At 35.7% G+C, this 20,559-nt stretch overlaps 1 protein-coding gene across 1 annotated transcript in view; it reads right to left on the reverse strand.

Annotated features, from left to right (window-relative positions):
• AKAP6 (A-kinase anchoring protein 6) overlaps nt 1-20,559 on the reverse strand; it is a 227,488-nt gene that overhangs the window by 78,815 nt on the left and 128,114 nt on the right. The window contains exons 7-8 of the mRNA XM_031049124.2: nt 11,788-11,936; nt 5,931-6,051 (exon numbers count right to left, since the gene is read on the reverse strand). Coding sequence (XP_030904984.1) covers nt 5,931-6,051; nt 11,788-11,936 — 270 coding nt within the window. The remainder of the gene's footprint in view (nt 1-5,930; nt 6,052-11,787; nt 11,937-20,559) is intronic.

The raw sequence follows: 20,559 nt of genomic DNA on the forward strand, positions 1-20,559 counted from the left end.
AATTCAGGAAAAGTCAAGGTAGTAGCACAGCCTACCTTTCCTGTCTGGTAAACTTATGGCCTTTAGTGGAATTCTAATGATTCCTATTAGCAAGGCGAATCTGAAATTAGTTTATTCTCTTGACTCATACAGAAATGATGACATATCTAAAAATACTGCATGCATAGCATCTTTGTAGTTACTACCTACAAGGGGCTCAATCCTGCAGCCTGCTGAGAGCTTCCTCCAAAGTGACAATCACCATTTTCTACCAGTGACTGTTCTAGCAGCTCCATGCAGACATTGACAGATTACCAGACAGACAGAAGCTATCCTGTGTCATGTGGAATATGCAGTGTAGGAGCAAAATTCTTCACGTTTTCTAGTTTATAACCAATCCCCTAAACATATTGTCCAAATATATCACTCTACAGGCTGTTAATCTTTTAATAAGTTTTCTTTATATGGAAAATCTGCTTGAAATAAAAACTGAACAACAATGTGGCTTCAGTAGGTACGCAGAACTCGTTTTAAATGGAACGAAGTAATCCAATTAAACTAATCTGTTTTACAAGTTAAAATGATACGAAGGACATTAATTGATCCTTATAGGCTGCTGCTATTTGAGCCCTCTCTCTGTTTGCACAGCATTTGGAACCACTTTGCACATTTGTATCCTCTAACGGCAGAGAACTCAGTCCCCCAGTTCAGGAGAATTATGGGCAAGAGAAACATATAACTGTTATGTGTTAGATTAATTTGCAGAACACTTGGCATTTTATTGCCAAGTAGTCAAATTGTTCCAAGTTGTTCCGGAAGGTTGTTATTAATAGTATGTTTTCTGAGGAAAGTTCTGTCTACTTTTGGAACTGCATTTCTGTTGCCAAGGAAACTCCTTGAAGCACAGCATTCTAGGAGCACACTGCTGCTTTTGTTTGCCAGTATCCTATTCATATCATCTAAGTAAGCACTTTACATACTTTAGCCTCCAGTTTCAAATGTGTAAGCTTTTACGTATTTATAATACCACATTAAATATAGTTTGGGCTTCTTTTTAAACTCTGTGACTCTTATGAGATTATTTTAAGTTGCACTAAAGGACAATTTTGGTTGGTTTGGGGGGGGGGGGGGGGGCCCTCCTTTTTTTTTTCCCACAAGTTTTCAATAAATTAGTTTTAATTTGAATAATAGCTCCATAGGTTATAGCACTAAGTCCTTAAGTGTTAATTATCTTTTCACTCTGAAATTAATGCAGTCATTTCCTACTGACTCCTCCACACCATTATTGAAGTGCTGAGGAAAACATGTCATTGAGTTCTGAGCCAGAACTGTTGTGATTAATCCTGGTCACATGGCCAATCTCTGCCAAAAGGAGATCACTGAAGAAAGGTGACAAAGACAGTGATTTCCTGTCAGCAAAGAGTACGACAGGGCTGTCTAGAAGTGATGCAAATGAGGGAAACTTTCACCACGGTTTGTTTGATCCACTCAGGGCCACAGCACACTGAGCCAGGAGAAAGGCACAATGGAGCAGCAGCACACCCAGAGGAGAAAATTAACTGCACCTTCCGAGAAGGGATAGCTTCCAGTAGGGAAACAAAAACTGCTAGGAGACTTTTTTCTTTTACCCTCAACTTTTTTTTGAAAGGTATCCTTAGCTTTTGCTGTCCTTTTTCATGTTATTTAACACAGTGAGCCGCTTCCCTTTGATGAAATAGTTCAGCAGTTAACCTGTTTTAAAGCTGTGTCAATTGGTTTGTTTTCAAAATCTCTGCACTACTATATGAGGGTCTTTTTCCATCTATCATGACCTTTGTTGCTCAAGACTTACCAGAGAAAGACTTGACAGCTTATGCAGTTCGTATTAAACTCACTATACATGTAATCAGACAGAAAAATATCATTTATTTTATTTGATATTTTAAAATGTTTAGTTAATTTTATTCTGAACATACAATTTTAACAATCATACTGTGCTTATTTAAATGGGGTTTTAATCTAACACAATTAAGTTCTGCAATTAATCTTCTGAGGAAAATTGAAAGAATTATCATTAACTTTTCTGCCTAGTTTACTCAGTTCTAATCTCCACAGTTCTAGTAAATACTGATTTGCTTCATTTTTGAACATTCAAGAGTACAGAATTACTCAGGTTCCCACTAAAGGGCTAATTAGCAGAGTTTAAATTCTTTGGGTTTGATCCTCCAGTAACAGCGTATGAATACAACTGAAGTCAATGCAAGTTCTGTGTACTTAGAGCTTATGAGATCAGACTCACATGCAGTAGATTAAAATGAAATAAACATGATACATTTGGCATTAAACTGAAATATTACAGCAGTACAAAAAAAGCCAGAGTCCAAAACCTTAGAAATGCTCTTTCTATTTTGTTTTTTTCTTACTTAGATAAAGCACCAGAGGACAAATAAACCATCAGCAATTCATTCTGTGACTGCCATTTTATCAAATACTACTTGATTTTCTAAATCATTAGCTAGTTTAAGACTGTAAAGCTGAAATCATTTAGGGCTGCGGGGTAGCATATAAAGAAAGAACAGTATTCTCTTTTTTGTAAATCTTTGCATTGAAATCTACGGTATCTACAGAAAGTCATATATACATATTCAGATATTAAAAAAATATGGCTGTGCTCCTCCCATTTTATTAAGGGCAAAATAAAACTTAGTTAAAGAGAGGTAATAAGTATCCTAATAAAACTATGAAGCTCCTGGAATATTGCAAAACAAAATTAAGCTGAGAGTTGACTTAAATCTATATTAAATCTGAAAATAGAGTACTGAGAAAATAGTCTAACCATGAAAATATATTTTATTTTCCCATATGCGATTTTAGCATTTATATGTTATGTTATGCTGCTTTAATGTATGCTTTTCCTTTCCGATTTACCTGTTTTATCATTGCTCCTTCCCGTACATAGACTCCTTAGGGACAATGATTACTGCTGGTAATAGTGATACCACAGCAGGTTCCTTGGCAGAGGCGCCTTGCTGAGCTGGCTCAGAGGTGCAATTACTTGTCAGCTCAATAACTGAGAAGAGGGATCTATGGGTTTAGGAGAATTCACCAAAATGCAGAGGGTGCAATTAGCAGGTTCACATTTGAAGCAGTAACTAATAAAGACTAACTAAAGCAGGACCTGTGTTTTCATAACACTCCATGTCATTGAGGAATTCTGAGAATAGCTGCCTGAATTTCTCTTTACAGATTTCTCTCCCTACAGACCAGAATGGCAGTGTTTACTGTGAAGCGTAAGCAGTGCTCCTGCCCCTTTGCTGTGAGCACTAGACCATCCATGGCTCTGTGTAAGAGCCTCCAAAATAAAAGAAGGTGTCATTGTTGATTAGAAGAGAGGTTTACTAGGCTAGTTTTATAAGACTACAAATACTGGTTTGGAGGGCACGATACATCCTTACACAAATTTCTGAAACTGAGGATGATAAAGACCTTAGTGATTTATCTGATCTCTGCTTGCTAGTACACAACTGTTCCTCTGATTACATTTGCTAATGTTTTCTTTTGTCCCCTTTTGAATGTCTGAAATCATGGGGCTTTCAACAACACTTCTTTGGGAGCTGTTGTTGGTTTTTTAAATTATTTTTTGGTTTTGGGGGGTCTGTGGGTTTTAGTTTTTTCTTTTTTTTTTTTTGGGGGGGGGTGTTTTTCGGTCCTGGTGTTTTTTTGTTGTCTTGTTGTTGCTTTGTTTCATTTTGAAGGCTAATAGATTTTAATGCTATGCACTCAAGCTTTTTACATTACCTGCAAATACTCCTGCTTTATGGACACTCCTCAGTCATCTCTTAACCAAACTCCACATTCCTAGTTAAGTCTTTCCTCCAAACCTTAACAATTTGCTTGCTGCTTTCACTAGAAAGGTATATGGAGAGAATATTCACTGTGGGAGGGCCTGCAGCCTGTTTCTACCCTTTTTCAAGTGGTTTTGCAGTGACCAGATAGGTACTTTTGATTTAGGGGCTCTATTAATTACCAGATGACCACTCTGCGGAAGCTGCAGGAGTAAGATGCCTGTGCTTGGAAGTAGTCCTGGTTTGTCTGTGCTGCACGGACTACAGACTCAACTACTCTCCCTGACACAAACTTTCTGCTTTTGGAAGTGTCGTACCTATTATAATAAAGAATTTCTTAATATTAAGAGACTATTACCTCCCATTTTGAAAATACAATATTCTTTATTTTGCCATCATACTGTACTGCAAACCAATTGTTAAATTATTTCCCTTTTTTATTCTTCTCACTGTGCAGTATTAACCCAGCCTGACCATCTGTAATTATTCTTAATGGTTACATTTGGATAGCAGAAAGGGAAGTAGCCTAAATAGTACCTAAAACACTTATGATGACTGCTTAAACTTTGTTCCTTTTCATATTGAGGGATGGATTGTTTCCTTAAAATTTCTGTTTATTGATTTTTTAGTATAAGACTAAATACTAGTTAGATTAGGCACAGTTCCATCTGGTCTTATATGGACAGGCACTACCAAAACACTATTTTAGATTTGCATGAAACTTTTTACCCATTCTGGCATTGTTTATTTCTGAGCCTAGCCAATTAATGTGTGATTAAGTCTGATTAAGTATTTAGAATGTTAGGAAAAGGACATTAGAAAAGAATAAGAAATTATTGAGAAAGCAAGAATGGACATCACTGAATTAAACTTACTTGCAGTCTAGACCACTTTGAATCTGAACTGTATTTTCAATTTAGAGACATATTTTAATTCATGTGAGAACCCTTTCTCACTACGTATTTTAAATAAAAGGCCTAAAATTAGGACGACTAAAATGAAAGAAGACTATCAAGAAATTAGGATGCCAAAGAAAGAAAAAATAAATTATATTTAAGAAATTATCAACTCATGCAATCATAGAAGAAAGAAAACAACTTCTATTTGACCTTGAATGTACTATTTATTTGATAACAAATAAAAAAAAGCTAGAGGGTAGTTGTTTCTTGTCATTATACTGTTGCTGGTTCTGTGGTTAGTTATTAATTTTATTTTTTATGATTCACAATCTGCTCTTTGAAATATGCCATATGCTCAAAGCAATTCAAGGATGACAACTGTCAGAATTACTCCAATAAAAATTGCCTAAATGAGGAAGATTTACTGCAGCCTGATATTTCCATCAAAAGCCCTTCCTTTCTTTTCCCCACCACCCCTCAGACCCATAGACTACAGCTCCTCAGACACACAGTGAACTCTGAAACAATTTTAGGATCAAATCACACATTTTTGTGAACTTCTTAAAAGTACTGTCTATCTAAAAGAAGCGATAAAGCTTCTGAGCTAAGACTGCTATGACAAGAGAAACCATGTGTGTGTATGCAGAAAGACATACATATATGTTAGATGAAGACCTTATAATCAATATGCAACTTCAAAATCATTTTTCTGAAATCATAAGTGTGATGACTTAACATGACAATGTCTGCGTTATGTGTAACTAATAAAAATTAAATTGGAAGAGTCCTGTATTCTGGCACTAGCAAACCAAAATCAAGGCAGATTTCTTTCTTTCCAGATGAGGTCTGAAAGGTGGATAAAAATCCAGCTGAAAGCTCCAATCAAAACACATTTTTTTAAATGCTACCATTTCAATTTTTTCCTTCATTTTGTTTCAGTCTATTTATTAATGCAGTTTCATTTATTTCTATTCATTTTGAAGACAAATCTTTGTCCTTCTATAGAATTACACCAAATAGAATGTGATAAAGGGAACTTTCTTGCAATTATGATGTCGGTACAGCCTGTCAGCGCAAAGGGGATGGAAATGAGGTTGGGGACAGGGAAGGGAATTCTAATAGACACCATGATACATACAATGAACGCAGCGATATCCTGTGAGAGAAAGACTTGTCAAGCTAATCAGATCTTCTATAGCTAGGTAAAGGCAGTAACGGTAGCACTAACCTTGTAAAGATGCTGCTGCTGCTCCTCTGACATCATCAGGTCGTGGCTGTCCATCACGATGGATTCCATGTCAATCAGCCAATCCCAGAGCTCCTGATATTCTGAATCAAAGTCCAAAAGGCTGTAGATAAGGAACAAAATGTATTATGCATAAATACTGTGTAGTTGTTAAAATCTTGTATTAGAATAATATATGCTTGAAAACTCATGATGTTCCTAGGTATATTTCTAAAGAGACATTCTGTATTTATACAGAGTGGATGAAAATGAAAACTGAAATCCAATTTAAGCCAGTGCCATGACCTAAATTCAGTGGCTGATGCCAAATCCTGACAACTGTTGGCATACTGCATTTGCTTCAAAAATTTAGAAATAGAAATTCCCCATAGATGCTGTTGCTTAATGTTTTTCTAAGTGCAGGCTTTATATTAAGCAAACTTTACAACAATCATCTCAATATAATTCATAAAAAATATTTATTCTCTTCAAAAAATGACTCAATCCATTCAGCCATCCCTCTGCTGTCTATCTGCCTATCTCTGTAAATATCCTACATTTATTTTCATGGATGAGTAGCTAGCATTTCAACTTAACGCCTTAAGATAGGCTTGAGTGAATATGGTAAGCCAGTGAGAACTAAGGCCAGATACAGTATTAGACAGGTGTTCCCTACAGACATGTAAGAAACAAAGGTAAGGACAGGAAGTCAAAACAATGAATCCTTGAATAGCCAGCAATCATTAAAATTCAAAGAGGATCACTATGGTTTTCAACAAAATAAATCATTAGAATAAGGAGCTTAAAAGGATTAATGTGATTCTCTATTGAAAGCCTAGTGAATAAGTAAAGCATAGATTCTGCTAAAACACTGTGATACAAGACAGAAGGTACATGCTGAAAAACTGCATATTCCTCAGAAAATATCCCTTGAAAAAGGATCTTCAAACTTGCAAAATTGAAACTAATAAAAGCCTTGCCAGTAGTACCAAAAAACCTCCCATATTGATCAAACAATAGTGCATGTTTCACTAAAGCTAATTTGTCCAATTATTAACAAGTTTTCTAGCAACCTCATTAAAAAAAATTAGCAGTGTTTCAACAGAGAAACAATAAACTAAACATGGTTTTAATGTTATTAATGTTATCACATTTCATTTGTTATTAACTAGAGTACCATATGCATGGTAATTTTGAAAGCTTATAGATAAAGTTGTGACAAGTAGAACAGTCTTTCTGCAAGAAAGCAAGAGAGAAGAAAGCATTTGCCTTCTGTGGTATTATTTTCAATGAGTTGACAACAAAGGAAGTCTTGTATAATGCACAAGTGTTGATTCCTGCTTCTGAAGTAACTCTCTAGTTTAATCCACTGTACTTAGTATACTTTTACTCAATAATTTATGAGGTGCACTTACTTAAAATTGCCTGCTGCCCTGAGAAAGTAAGCATAGTGCTATTACAAAGAAGAGCAAGCATAAAAGTGCAAGTTACTATTGTTGAAATATAATAGTTTCATTTGGCGTTCAGGGCTTTTCTCCTGTTTCAGGAGGTATTTGACTCAGATATCATTTTGAAACTAAACTAAAAATAATTCTTTTGAATGCTACATTTGCAGTGATACTGAATCTTTATCCGTTCTTCAGAAAGCGGTATAACCATACTGCATCTTAAGTATCTATTGCTCCTTTTTTCCCCTTTCATCTTATCCAAACATTATCCAAAATCATAAAACTGACTGGCAGTTATTAAATCATATGTTTTATCATATACAAGATTATTAGATTAGATTTCATCTCATATAGATCAGTACAGATTCAGTTGGGCTTGGATGATGGTACCTGTGAAAAATCTAAATGAAGATATGAAGATGTCAGGAAACAAAGCCTACAACCAATGTTCATGACTTACTACAATCAGAATGGGATGGGATGCCTTTGGAAACAGCACCAGGAAGTGGACTGGGATTTTAGTATAATAGAAGATGTGCTGGATCCAAACATCTTTGTGTCTGTAGAACCACATCTTAAACTGGTACATTTATTCATGTAACTGAATGAACTGGTCCTTTAAAGACTAAACGTTTTGATTTCTATCTAAAGACAGGATACTCCACCCAAAATGAAGAGTGAGACACACAGGATTCACTGGGAAAAGGCCAGGATGGTATGCAAGAGGCAATGGGGATTTTCTGCGCTTCCCACTTCCTGCCTCCCTGTGCCTATTCTCTTTTTCAGGTTTCTGCTGTAAAATAAAGTCATCTGGGGGCATTTTTAAGCAAACTGTCTATGGCGGTTATTTCCATGAGCCTGAAGATAGTGACGTCAGCCTACAAAGGATTATCAATTTTTTAAAATTTGAATGCAATATTTTAATAGCTCTAAAATAACTCTGATATTAAAAAAAATACCTTTTTTAAAAAATGAATGCCTCACATCTAAATGGATGGATCTACTCTTAAATTATTATTTGGAAAAGAAAGTTACTAAACTTCTAAAAAGACATTCAGAAAATCTAGAAACTGTAGAATCAGCGACAGGTTAAGATTAAAACGTACCTGTCAATATTTCTGTGGTATATTGAACTTTTTTTTTTTTTTTTTTTCAGAATCTATACTTCCTGGGTTTAGCAGATTAATTTTTGGTTTTATATTTCCACAAGCAGAATCAGGGAAAACATAACTTTTGAAATACTGAAATGTTTTACAGATGCACAAACTATAGAAAAAAATCTAATTTTGGTTGATTATCCAAATCCATCAATTGCTAAAAAAGGAATAAATTAAATCATTGGTTTATTACAAATAAATCTTCCTCCACTATAAGTACCCAAACATTGCCAACAAGAATGCTATAATATTAGTTAAAGGGCAAGTAACAAAAACTTCCTTAATATAGATTTGTTGCTTAATAAGCTAAAACCATTAGCTGCATAATAACTAAAATGACATTAAGAAGTATATTTTATCTTGGTAAACAGGGAATCAGATATGCAGAATTGCACATCTAATCCCTTGAACCCTAAACATATTTCTTAAAATGTGGACATCAATTTATTATTTTGAATGAAAATTCATGAGCACCTTTCTCATGAGAAAACCAGTTCGTCTGTGGCATTAATAAATAAAAAGGAATGTGAAGCTATTTCCATCAGTCTTTTTCCCTGTGTTTAATACACACTTCCAGTTTGTATTATTTCTTTGCTGGTATAACTCAGATGGTATTTAAGAGTACTGTAAACATTATGGTATGCCTACCAAAAAAAATTCAGCCAGAAAAAGTTCTTCCATCTTTCTGGGTTATCAATTTTTGGAGCTCCTTTCACATGCTTTTATTAAAAGGATATAGGAATTCTGACATTAACAGCTTTAAATTGCATTATATTCTGTGCATACTTGAAGACCCCTCTAATGCGTTTATCTCAGAGCCTTATCCATGAATGCCCAATACTAGGTGATGACAGGATCCCAGGATCTGGCCTTAATATTGTGTCATCATATCAGTGTCTTCAAACAGTACCTGTTTAAATTCCTCCCCAGTTTTGAGAGGAATACAGTATTTCCAGGCAGATTTGCTACAACATTTTACAGCTGCTCCCAGCTACTCTTGGTTACCTCTAGCAGCCTGGCTAGCTAACATTCTCCTGCAGTGGGTATAATCCAGTTCTCTTCATTGCCACTTTAGCCATTTATCCCAGGCAGATACATGTTAACCCCCTCTATCACTGATGTAACTAGATCACTGTTCTACAGGAAATCTCCTGATTACACACCTGCTAGCATCACTCTATGCTGCAGACACTACGTTACCTATCTTTATTCAGTTATTTCCTACAGAAAACCACTTCTCAAATCTTTTTTCCCACTAAACAAACAATTCTCCATCTATACTAAATTTTGTTCTCCCTGTAAACTCTTCTTTCTTCTAGGTCAAATCTCCACTATAGTTAATGGATAGGTACCCTAATTTTCCTAAATGGACCATTCTTTGTAAAGAGCTCAGCCTCCAGCCAGGTCATCCTACTATGGAATGTCTGTCCATAGTTTTTGTGTCCATGGTTTTTATTCATTAGTGGAATGTTGTATCAACTGTATTTTCAAACAGTTGAAAGGCATTTCCATTGTGTTAAATACAGTATCTCAGACTGGTTCAACTGGAAGTTTTCAATCTGAATTCAGCATGCCCTAATTTCTCTAAGGGCTGAATACATTATATGGTATGATATCTGGCTGAATACATTATATGTATTTGTCTTCCTCCAGTCTTTTGGCCCCTTTAGCCACTGTTGAGACTCTTAAGACTGAATATGGGATGGCTGTAAGGGCTTGGAAAGGTGACCACAGCACTGAAAAGGTAGGGGACACTGGCAGATTACCATTCCCAGTAATAAGCATGTAATTACAAGCACAGACAAGTGCATTTAAGAGCTTATTTGATAATCACATAGGGTGCGTAGAGTTACAGACTGGATTTTTCCATGAGGCTTAAGCTTTATATCCCCTACCCTCAACAAAATCAAATGTCTCTTGATGTCTTACTGTCTTACATTCCACACAAATTCCAATAAGTCTTGCTTGCATTCAATTGTGGCTGCAAAATTAGAAGCTGTTTTTTAACATGTAGCCCCCAGTGCACATTTATATACATATACACACCAATTCTGAACAAATGATTTTTATGGTTGGCACTAGCTGCACTGGCATGTTTGAGAATCTGACAGATTTCTGCATATGTAATCAAGATCTCAGTAATCCTACATAATTAGCCCACATCAACTTTTCTAAAACAGTCATCTTTTTGTATAATAAGAGGGGATGTTTACAAGGCTCATTTATCTTTACAGTTGGTAATTTAATAAAACTGTGTTTTCAAGACCTCAACATTGAGTTAATGATTCAAAAAAGGAAGTTTTGGAGATAAAGAACTCATGAACACCTTGGTCCATGACTTTGCTTGTACAGGAAACTGTAGGCACAAGTTGTACTGTATTTACTGGTTACAAAAAAACTTCTATCAGTATAAGGGTGTACCCAAACAATGAGCACTAGCTGGCTTTGAACTGCTTTAGCCCTACACTGTTATGAACTCACAAGTTTGTTCTTATATTCAGTTAGAAGAGTTAGCAGTTGGAAAACAGGGTTTTCAAAAGACCTTCAAGAAAAAGTCTTAAACCAAAACTACAAGTTTTCTTGGTTGTGAAAGATAGAGGGGCAGCAAGATACTATTTTATCTTAGTGGAGTGATTAATTTGTCCAAGATTCTTTGCTCAAACTATTATGAAAAGCTGCTTTTATATATGCACATACATATTTAACATGGGGGGGTGGGGGAGGGGTGTTAAGATTTATTAAAAAACAGAGAAGACCACATCAAGGGAAAACAGTTAACACCAAAGATTTCTAGAAGTAGAAAATTGAGATGTTTGAACTGGTGAACTGTAAGAAAATTTGGCTTCACATTCATATTTCCTAGTCACCAGCAGAATAATGATTATAGAGAATTGTTTTGCAGAGATATTAATACATTATAAAGATGTTTCCTTGGAAGATCCTAAGAAATAAAAAGATATGAAGCCACTGGAGGAGAAAAGCCTGAATAAAAAAGTTACATTTTTTAAATTAAAAATAATTGATTGGTATTAAATAATGTTAGGTAATCCTATGAACAAACCATGATTTTGGTAAAATATCCAGGACCCATTATTTTTTGCATTCATATATGGAAAAAAAAATTGATACATAGAGTGTTCACTGCCTCTTGGCCTAGGAAGAAACAACCTGGTTAACTAGAAGTAAGAAAAAGTATATCATATAAAAAAAATACAGATCAGTGAGAATAAAACAACAAAAAGAATAGTTCCCTACCCATTACTTCCCACTGTGTGAACTTTTGACATATCAGCAAACTCTTCCTTTCGCTTGCTACTGCTGTTGTACTGTTCACTGTACAGCTTTAAGGACATCTGTTCAACAGCATCTCTTTGTGCTTCCAGATAGCATAGCTGAACCTCAGCCTAGAAAAAGAAAACAAAGAGAAAGAAAAAAAAAACCCACAACCCTTTTTTTTTTTTTTTTCAGAAAAATTCAGAAAGAATGCATTTAAAGCAAATACTTTTGGACTGCAACAATTTTAACCAAATGATTCACACCATCATTTTTCTCCTTGAAAGACAGGAAAGGCTGAACTAAGTCAGAGAAAAGTACTGTGTATTGCCAAATACTAGAACTGAACTATTTAGGTTTCTGTAGGAGAATGTGCTATATATTCCAGGAGATGGATATCAAATCAAATGCTTCATTAAAACGTCTGGACATGAATCAAAAAGACATTAGAAATCATGCATTATGACAGAGCAGGCAGCTACGTAACATTTCTTACAATTGATATTGTTAACACATTACCTGTGTTTCATAATTAATGAAAGCCAAACTGCTATAGGTATTTTTGTTTTAAATAGTAAGTTTAAGGAAAACCAAGCAAATAGCCATTATTCACATTCTGCTTTCCCATATCTGGCATCCACTGGTTACTCAGCAATTTTAATTGCAAGGAAAAAGGCAATAAGTGGGATATGCTGTTTTCCATCAGAATCTGCCTGGACAGAAGAATGAATAATATTTAGCATCACAACTTATTGAATAGACACTTTATTTATTGCAGCTGTGGTGACCAGTTTGGTTCTGAGGCTCAGAGAACCAGATGATAAAAGGATAAAATCTGCTGTTTGCCATACTCACTCCTAGGAACAGGACAAATAACAGAGGGTAGAGTAAGTTCAAAAGCACTTTGGGACCAATATGCTATTGTTTTCTTTTAATATGCTTCACTGGAAGAAAAACATATTACAAATTCTGATAATCTTTCAAAAACTGCTACTTCTGTGTAACTACATACTCTTATTTCCATCAGGACTGGAATGCCTGCTTAACTGTTTGATGCTATGGCAAGTAAATGCAAGAAGCATGGTTTTGTATAAGGACTCTCACATTTTCTGCTGCAAGAGGAGGGAAGACTTTGCTTGGCTGCTGACAGCACAACAGAATTACCAATCTATGGAATACAGCAGCTGTAAAGAGAAAGCAGCAAGAAAGCGAGAGAGAAGGGAAATCTGCAAAATCTAGAAAAACTGCACACGAGTGAAGGGAAATAGGTGCTGAAGAATGTCAGTAGGGAAAGTCTGAAGGAAGGCTGGAATGTCTTTGTAAGCTTGCAGTAATAGTAGCTGGGTATATTTACTTATGCCTTGCCTTGGTGCAATTTTTCCTGAGTAATAATGTAGCTGATCTGGAGATTACATTTCCTTTTAAAATTTCTCATTTAAACTTTTACAGTTTTCTCTCTCAGTTGCTTCTTACAGTGAGATTTGTTATGTTTGGAGAAAATAAATAAAGGAGCTTTTCACAGCTCTTTCATTCTCTGTTAACTCACAAAAATAGTTGTAAATAGGCAAATCATTAATGTATACGGAAAATGGGAGAAACAGAATAGTGGGAGAAAAGAAAAACACTGTGAAAAGGGTAAGTAAACATATAGAAAGGGTTGAATAAGAATCCACTATTTCTTCCTCACAGCCGTAAGGCCCTCTTGTACTGAGGATTATGAGCTCCACCAATATTATACTCTACGAATCCTGAATACAAGCAATTGCATCCCAGTTCTTGTAGCTCAGAAATATGATCCCTCTATAAATCAGCTATGTTTGGTTTTAAACTGATTTTCTGCTTTCAACAACTGCAAATACCTACAGCAACTCAAATTCAGGCAGCACAGAGTTTCAGATGGATCTCTCTGATTTCTTTTCTATATGAACTAATCTATCTCACTGTTGTACTTAAGTGTGTTTTGTCCTTGTTCTACTGATAATCAACTGCAAATCCAAGGAGGCTGTGAAGACCTCAAGTAGGCATTGATCAGTTTACGTCTCAAAAAACTACATTCTGCAGAAGCTGAACTAGCAGGGACGAGGCACTATTTAGAATATAGTATGCAGCACAGTTATGCAATGTATCTACTGCAGTTTATTCTCAGTTTAAAATTTTTAGTGCTAATGAAGGACTAGTTTTGCAGTATTCTGGCAAAATGAAGTAACAGATTTATGAATTGCTAATCAAATATAGAAAAGATGCTTGCTTTACCTTCTAACTTATTTTTGAGTGTGCATTTTCAGATTGCCCTACATATGCTTTTTTCTTACTTAACATAACTATAAGAACTTTATCACAAAAACATGTCTATGCACATGGATATCCAGCAAATCCTGTGAAAGTCTACTGAGAAATGCATCATCCCAAACATATGTAATAGAAAGTGGGTGGAAGGCAGTCAGTCATTCATTTACTTTCAGTGCCCCATCCCAGAAGCGGAATTCAGTTTCTCCTTTTACAGAGGACGTAGAAATTCAGAATTAGTGGAAAACTGAACATGGAAAAAAAACCTGCCAAAGAATAATACTCAGCACTTGTTTTCAACTTCATGGTCCTCTTTTAAGTGACTATTTTCGCAGTAAAAAAACAATAAAAATGCTGGTGATGGTCTGGCTACATACTTGCACATATTCTCTACCTGCCAGGATGGAATGAGTTTCTGTTGTAAATTAACCTGAGTTATTGCCAATAATCAAATGACAAAATGCTCTCATTTTCCTCAGCCTAGGGGATCCAATCTCTGAACAAGACTATGAAAAAACAGTAGTCCTTGGGGAAAACAGTGAAAAAAATTTTATACTTGTGCCAAATATTCCATTCTAGTGATCAATTAATAATGGTAAATATTTTCAAGGCTACTGTCAGAAAGCTCATTTTCTAAAAAGCAAGAACTTATAAATAAACCGTGGGAGCCTGGGGTGCAGAATCTGTTCCTTAAGACTGGCTTTGCATGACAACATGGAATGTCCATTACTATACAGAACACTATATAACATGAAGGAGTAATCAGTGACAATACAAATCAATGAAAATACATTGCACTTCTTGTTAGATGTACATGTTAGAATGACTTTATTCTGAAGTGGAGAAAGACAAGACAAGGGATAATAGCTGTTAGTGTGTGTGGAAGGAGATTGAAAGGTTATTTTGTATAGAGAGTGTCAAATGATGGACTCAAAATTTACACCAATATAAACTGGAGATGAGAACTCAGAGCTAATGTTGTTCTGCTGAAACAAAATTTTATATTGGAATGTACTAGAATAAATATCACTGAATTGGTGTTGAAAGGAAAGTATTTTCAGACTGTTTCCTAGGGAGCAGAAGTCTTTTGTTAAGAACTATTTTACAGTAAGCAAACTATTCTGTGTTTTAAATATACAAATTATGATACATTCAGTTGGATTGGAATTATGAAAGTGCCCTATCTATTATCCTTTCTCTGCAGTACTGTAGAAAAGCTATACTACTTCCACACTAGACTGTAATTACTATAGAATTACATATGAAATACAGACAGTTCAATTCCTCTGCCATTATGTACACTTAAGCTGGATAAAAACATTGTTTCTTAAATTGAAGCACAAATTCCAGTTTCCACCAAACAAGGAAGTGGTCAGATGGCACTACACAGCATATAGACTTAAAGGCTCACCTATATGCATATTGTATAGAAGCGCAAACTCACTAGCATCATTATAAAAGGACGCATATCCCAGCTTGGCAGTCTTTATATCTTTGTAATTGGTAAATTTCTTGAGAGACAAAACTGCGATTAATCCCTTACCAGAATTAAGTTGATCACTGTAGCATTTATGTGGTCATATCTTTGCCCTCAGGCACTTTTTATTCGTTTTCTGCCATAATATTCTGTCTAATTCTCCACATTATGTGTATACCTCTCCATATATGTAGCTGTGGAGAAGGCTTCATTATAGCACATGAACGAGATGCTGGCTCTGTCACAGATGCAACCACTAAATAAAATTACATTGAGGAGCACGCATGTCAAAATACCTTCCATGGAGATGTAGCTTACAGAAAGAGTTCTTGTGGCAGTCAAGAGGCCACACATACAGACTTGCTCATCTACCACTCCATCCCCGTAGCCAGCCAACAGATCTGCTGCTGAAAACATTTAGGGTAGATGCAGTACTTCCAAGAATTCATGCTGGCATTTTAAATAGTAGTGTGTAACAGAATCATAGAATCATTTAGGTCGGAAAGACCTTTAGGATCATTTAATCCATCAGTTGGCAGTTTTAGGCTTCTTGGAATTCAAGTGGCTTCTTGGAAGCACTGCTTCTACTGCAAGCTTAGGCATCTGCTTTTGTTGAAGCAAGATTGTAACTCTTTTCTGGTGTTCTGTTTGATTTGGGGGGTCATTGGGTGTTTCCCCTTCCCCCTTTTATCTTTTTCCCTGCTCACTTTGCACAATTAAAATGGGGACCTGGCTGCAGCTGACTTCTTTTTTAGTCTATTACCCTCTTTGCTTTTGGCTTCCCTGCCTCTTCCATCCCTCATATTACATACTCTCTTCAGAACTGAATCGGATTAAAAAATAGTCCTATAACATAAATGTGTTCACTGACAGTTGCACATTTGATAGTCCTATTACAAAGGACATGCTGTTTTTTGATCATGCAGGAAATTAATTCTGTTAATCACGGCATGCTTGTTACCCGTTAAAATCTTAGCAAAGTGTTTTTATCATCACAAATCTCAGAAATGCTTTTATGAGTAATAATTTTATCATTTCATTTTTCAGTGTACTAAAAACATCATAACAATGTGAAACCTTCACATAGAATGAACAAAATTACAAGGCAACAACATTCTTACTTATCAAGGTACTTAAACTCATTACAGAGTTTAAGTAGCAGAAGTAACAGCACAATGAATTTTAAGCCTGTCCATAGCAGCCATAAAATGAAATTTTAGATAGAGTAGTGCTTGTTATAGCAACCAGAAATTCAGGCAGTTCCCAGAGCCATCAGAAATAACAGACGGAATAAATGAAAACAGAACAAAACAGAACAAACCAACAAAACAAATCACACCAGTAAATAACAGCAGTATCTTTTTTGCAGGGTTTCCCTTGGCTTTCAGAAATACACAGGTTTTTTGCTGGTTTTTCATAAAGATTAGGAACATGATCTGTGGCTTCAGGACTGTGGAGTGCAAACGCAATCAGTAGTGCGGCCTCAGCAGCATTATCTGACCAAGCCCATGCAGGTGTCCCGACTATGCTCTTAATTTAAAGTCTGGACTTTTGGTGTCTAATTCCTGACTGTCCCCCTGCCTTTGGTTCTGCTCGGTGTGACATTAAATACAACATAAGAGTGGGGCATGCCCTGTGTATCAAACAGATCTCAGCTATGTACCCGCAGAAGTTTCTTATACCACAAATACCAAAAAGAATTGAAGAAAAGTACGAAAGGATTAACCTCTCCAGAGACCTTCAAGACAATAGCTTCTGACAATAGCATGCCAAAATTGTGAGATGAAAAAAGTCCTTGTGAAAATGGGAACTGAACAATGGCCAGTATCTTTTGCTAGTTCTCTTGTTTTGCAGGTCTGCTTCTCCAGCCTGCAGAGCAAGAGACTGACAGGTGGGATGCAAAAGAAGGGTTTGTAATTATTGGGGGCCAGATGGGGAACAGGCTTGCTCTGACAACAGAAAGGGCTAGACTGACAGATAGTGATTGCTAAAACCAGGCAGAACACACAAATTAACAAGGATGCAGATCCAGCCGAACCCATCAACATAACAGAGTGTATTTCATCAAAACTGCCACATGCCTTCCAGCTCCTTCAAGTGACACCTTTTTACACGCCACAAGAACTGTCACATGCCCAAACAATTCCATTCTTACAAACCCATAAGAATTTGTCCCATGAAAGTAGTAGTTCATCAATACAACCTTTTGTCTTGTTTTTTTTCCCTATCCAGCAGAGAAAACAAATTTGTTATAGGAGGTCAGAACATATATATGTTGTATTGAAACACAAGGTTGAATAACTTTCTGGGCCTGCCTCAAGAGCCCCAAGTAGCCAAGAAGAGGAAAGACTAGTCAGACACAGAAATTCTTTCCTCAATGTGCTAAAATTTTAAACTGAATCTTACTTAATTAAAATCTCTACTATTTGCACAGTTCTGATTGCTCCTACTATTCCCTCTGCATTTTTAGAGCAATGAGGTAGCTTAAAAAGAGATTCTTAAAGAGTCCATCATCCAAAACGCTGATATTTCTTACAGTCATGCTCCTCTGAAAGGCTTGTGTACCAAACCACATGGACAGGTAATGCATCTAGGATGATCGGTAGGGCTGGGCACCCAAAATAGCCCTGTGCTTAAGGTTAAAGGTACCAGTGTTCAGAATTCAGGACAGCACACTTGTGCAAGTAAAATTCCAGAATGATGGTGCACATTCCTCCGGCCCCATCTCTGCAGCAGCTTGATATGTATATTTCTATTTAAAAATAACGAGGGATGGTAGGTTTTGCAAAACCAGTGCCTCTTAGGGAAGACTACCCAACACATCCCAGGAAGGCATGACTGAGCTAATGTAAAAATGTTGTGCCTTTGCCTTGGAAATGTTGCTCAGTTACTTGACATATATATTGAAGACAATCTCTGTTCTCATCACTGGGAGCTGTATTGCTTTACAGTGAAGTGAAACTTGATAACTTATTCGTAGAAAGTGTCTTCCAAGTTATCTGAATTTATTACATTGAAAAATCACATTTGGAATCAAATATAAGGTAATTATTTACTTCTTTAAACTTGCAGTGTATGAATCTGACATTACTTTGGTAATTCACTTTGACTTTTTATTAATTTTCCCATATTGTAATAATATTCGTGCTCTACGTTTTGATATCTTTTCATGAACAGGGATTTTTGTATAATTCTGTAATTTATGCTGAAAGGAACCTACATAAAATTGAGAAATTACTAGTAAGGTGATCCCGTATTACAGAAAAAATATTAAATTCTTCTGCAAAATAATACATCATTGTGTGCATGCTACAGAGTAATTATTTTTAGTGCATAAACAGTATCATTTTTCCCCAAGAAGCTCTATTTAAAAATTCTATATGCTTGAGAAATGCTTCATATTTACTATTACAAACATACGTGTCTTCAGTAGCTAGTTCCATGATTTCCTAGACATACCAACTCACAAAGCTGCAGAAGTTTCAAGTTAAAGTCTTCTTTGATTTTATATTTTGAGACAATTATTTTGAGAGGCTCAATAGTGTAAAACATTTTCAAGTCCAAACTCTTACACTGAGTGTACCTCAAAGACTCTTATTGAATGCTTATTTTATTTCCTCTGAAATGGAAAGGTTCTTCCTATGCCTAGATTGTCTATTTGACATTATATTACCACTACAGATGGCAAAGTTTTCTTATTGTACAATGTAAGTGGTTTGGGTTTGGTTTTGTTGGTTTTTGTGTGTTTTTTGTTTTTAATTAAGATCGCTTTTTCTTCTCTTGCAGGGTTAAATTAATTTATTTAATAGCAGAGAAATGCAGGTTAAGTATTTTTTTCCTATACATTAATTGTTCCTAACTGTATATATGTGTGAGGTACATATATATCTGTGTGTGTGTGGTTTTTGAGGAAAATTAGAAACAGAAAATCCAAAAATGAGTTTTGAGGAAATAAAAAAAATATTAGTAAAAATATTATCAATTATTGTAGCAACAGCAAAATACATAGCTTAATATACTGATGTGTACTATTGCCTTACCATGTGAAAAAAAAAGAAAAAGCAGGCACAGACTGCTTGTCTTTTATTTATGATCGTCCGATGAGGACCCTCTTGAAGCACCTAACACCTACTGAGGTAGAGGGAAATGCAAAAAGATAACTCTTTTAAACATAAAATATTTGTATTGCTGAGAGGTCACTTTTGCCGCTGCTGACTTCATCGCAATTTGCATAGTATTAAAGCATTACCCATGTTTGTAAAATTTAATTTTAAAGCTATGCAGTTAAAGATGTTTGCTGAATTGTAAGTACCTAGGACATTTGGGAAATTTGTTAACACTTTGATAGTTACTGTATTTCTGCCTCACTTTGCTTTTTATTTAATCCCCCCCCCCAAATACACACTATTCTCTTCCATTTACAACAATGAATCTCATTTTAATGCAAGCTGAGGTACTTAAAACCCCCCAAGTATATTACAACAGTAAAGTAATGGAGATAACTTCCCCTTTTAATCTCAATATATTTAAGTTTGTTAAAAATGTCACTAATTTATTTACTTTTTGCTGGGGGCTGAGATCCAATTATACTCCTATAGACTAGAGGTGATGGTTATGATTTTCTACTTCACTCTAATACAGGCTTTCTCATTAAATCTCACAGCTCAGTAATCACAGTCATCACATTTGTGTTTCTGTGCTGCATTCATACTCACATTCTCTTCCCCTGGATTTCCATCCTCCTTCCCCCACTCCCTCCCCTAAGATCTTTATTTACTCCCTGGCAGAAACTGCAAAATTAAAGATGTATAATGTGCAGATACAATCTTTGCTTGCTTTGCTCTGCCAGACTAGCTTTTCACTCTAATACACACTTACTTTGGGAAGTACTGGTATTAACTCTGCTACTATCGTTTGTGAACTACCACTCCCCTCTAAAGTACTATAGAAAAGTTGTCAGATGACAATAAAAAGGATGGAGTAAAGCAGGA

The sequence above is a fragment of the Melopsittacus undulatus genome, chromosome 4 (assembly GCF_012275295.1).
Source record: "Melopsittacus undulatus isolate bMelUnd1 chromosome 4, bMelUnd1.mat.Z, whole genome shotgun sequence".
NCBI classification, from domain to species: Eukaryota; Metazoa; Chordata; class Aves; order Psittaciformes; family Psittaculidae; genus Melopsittacus; species Melopsittacus undulatus.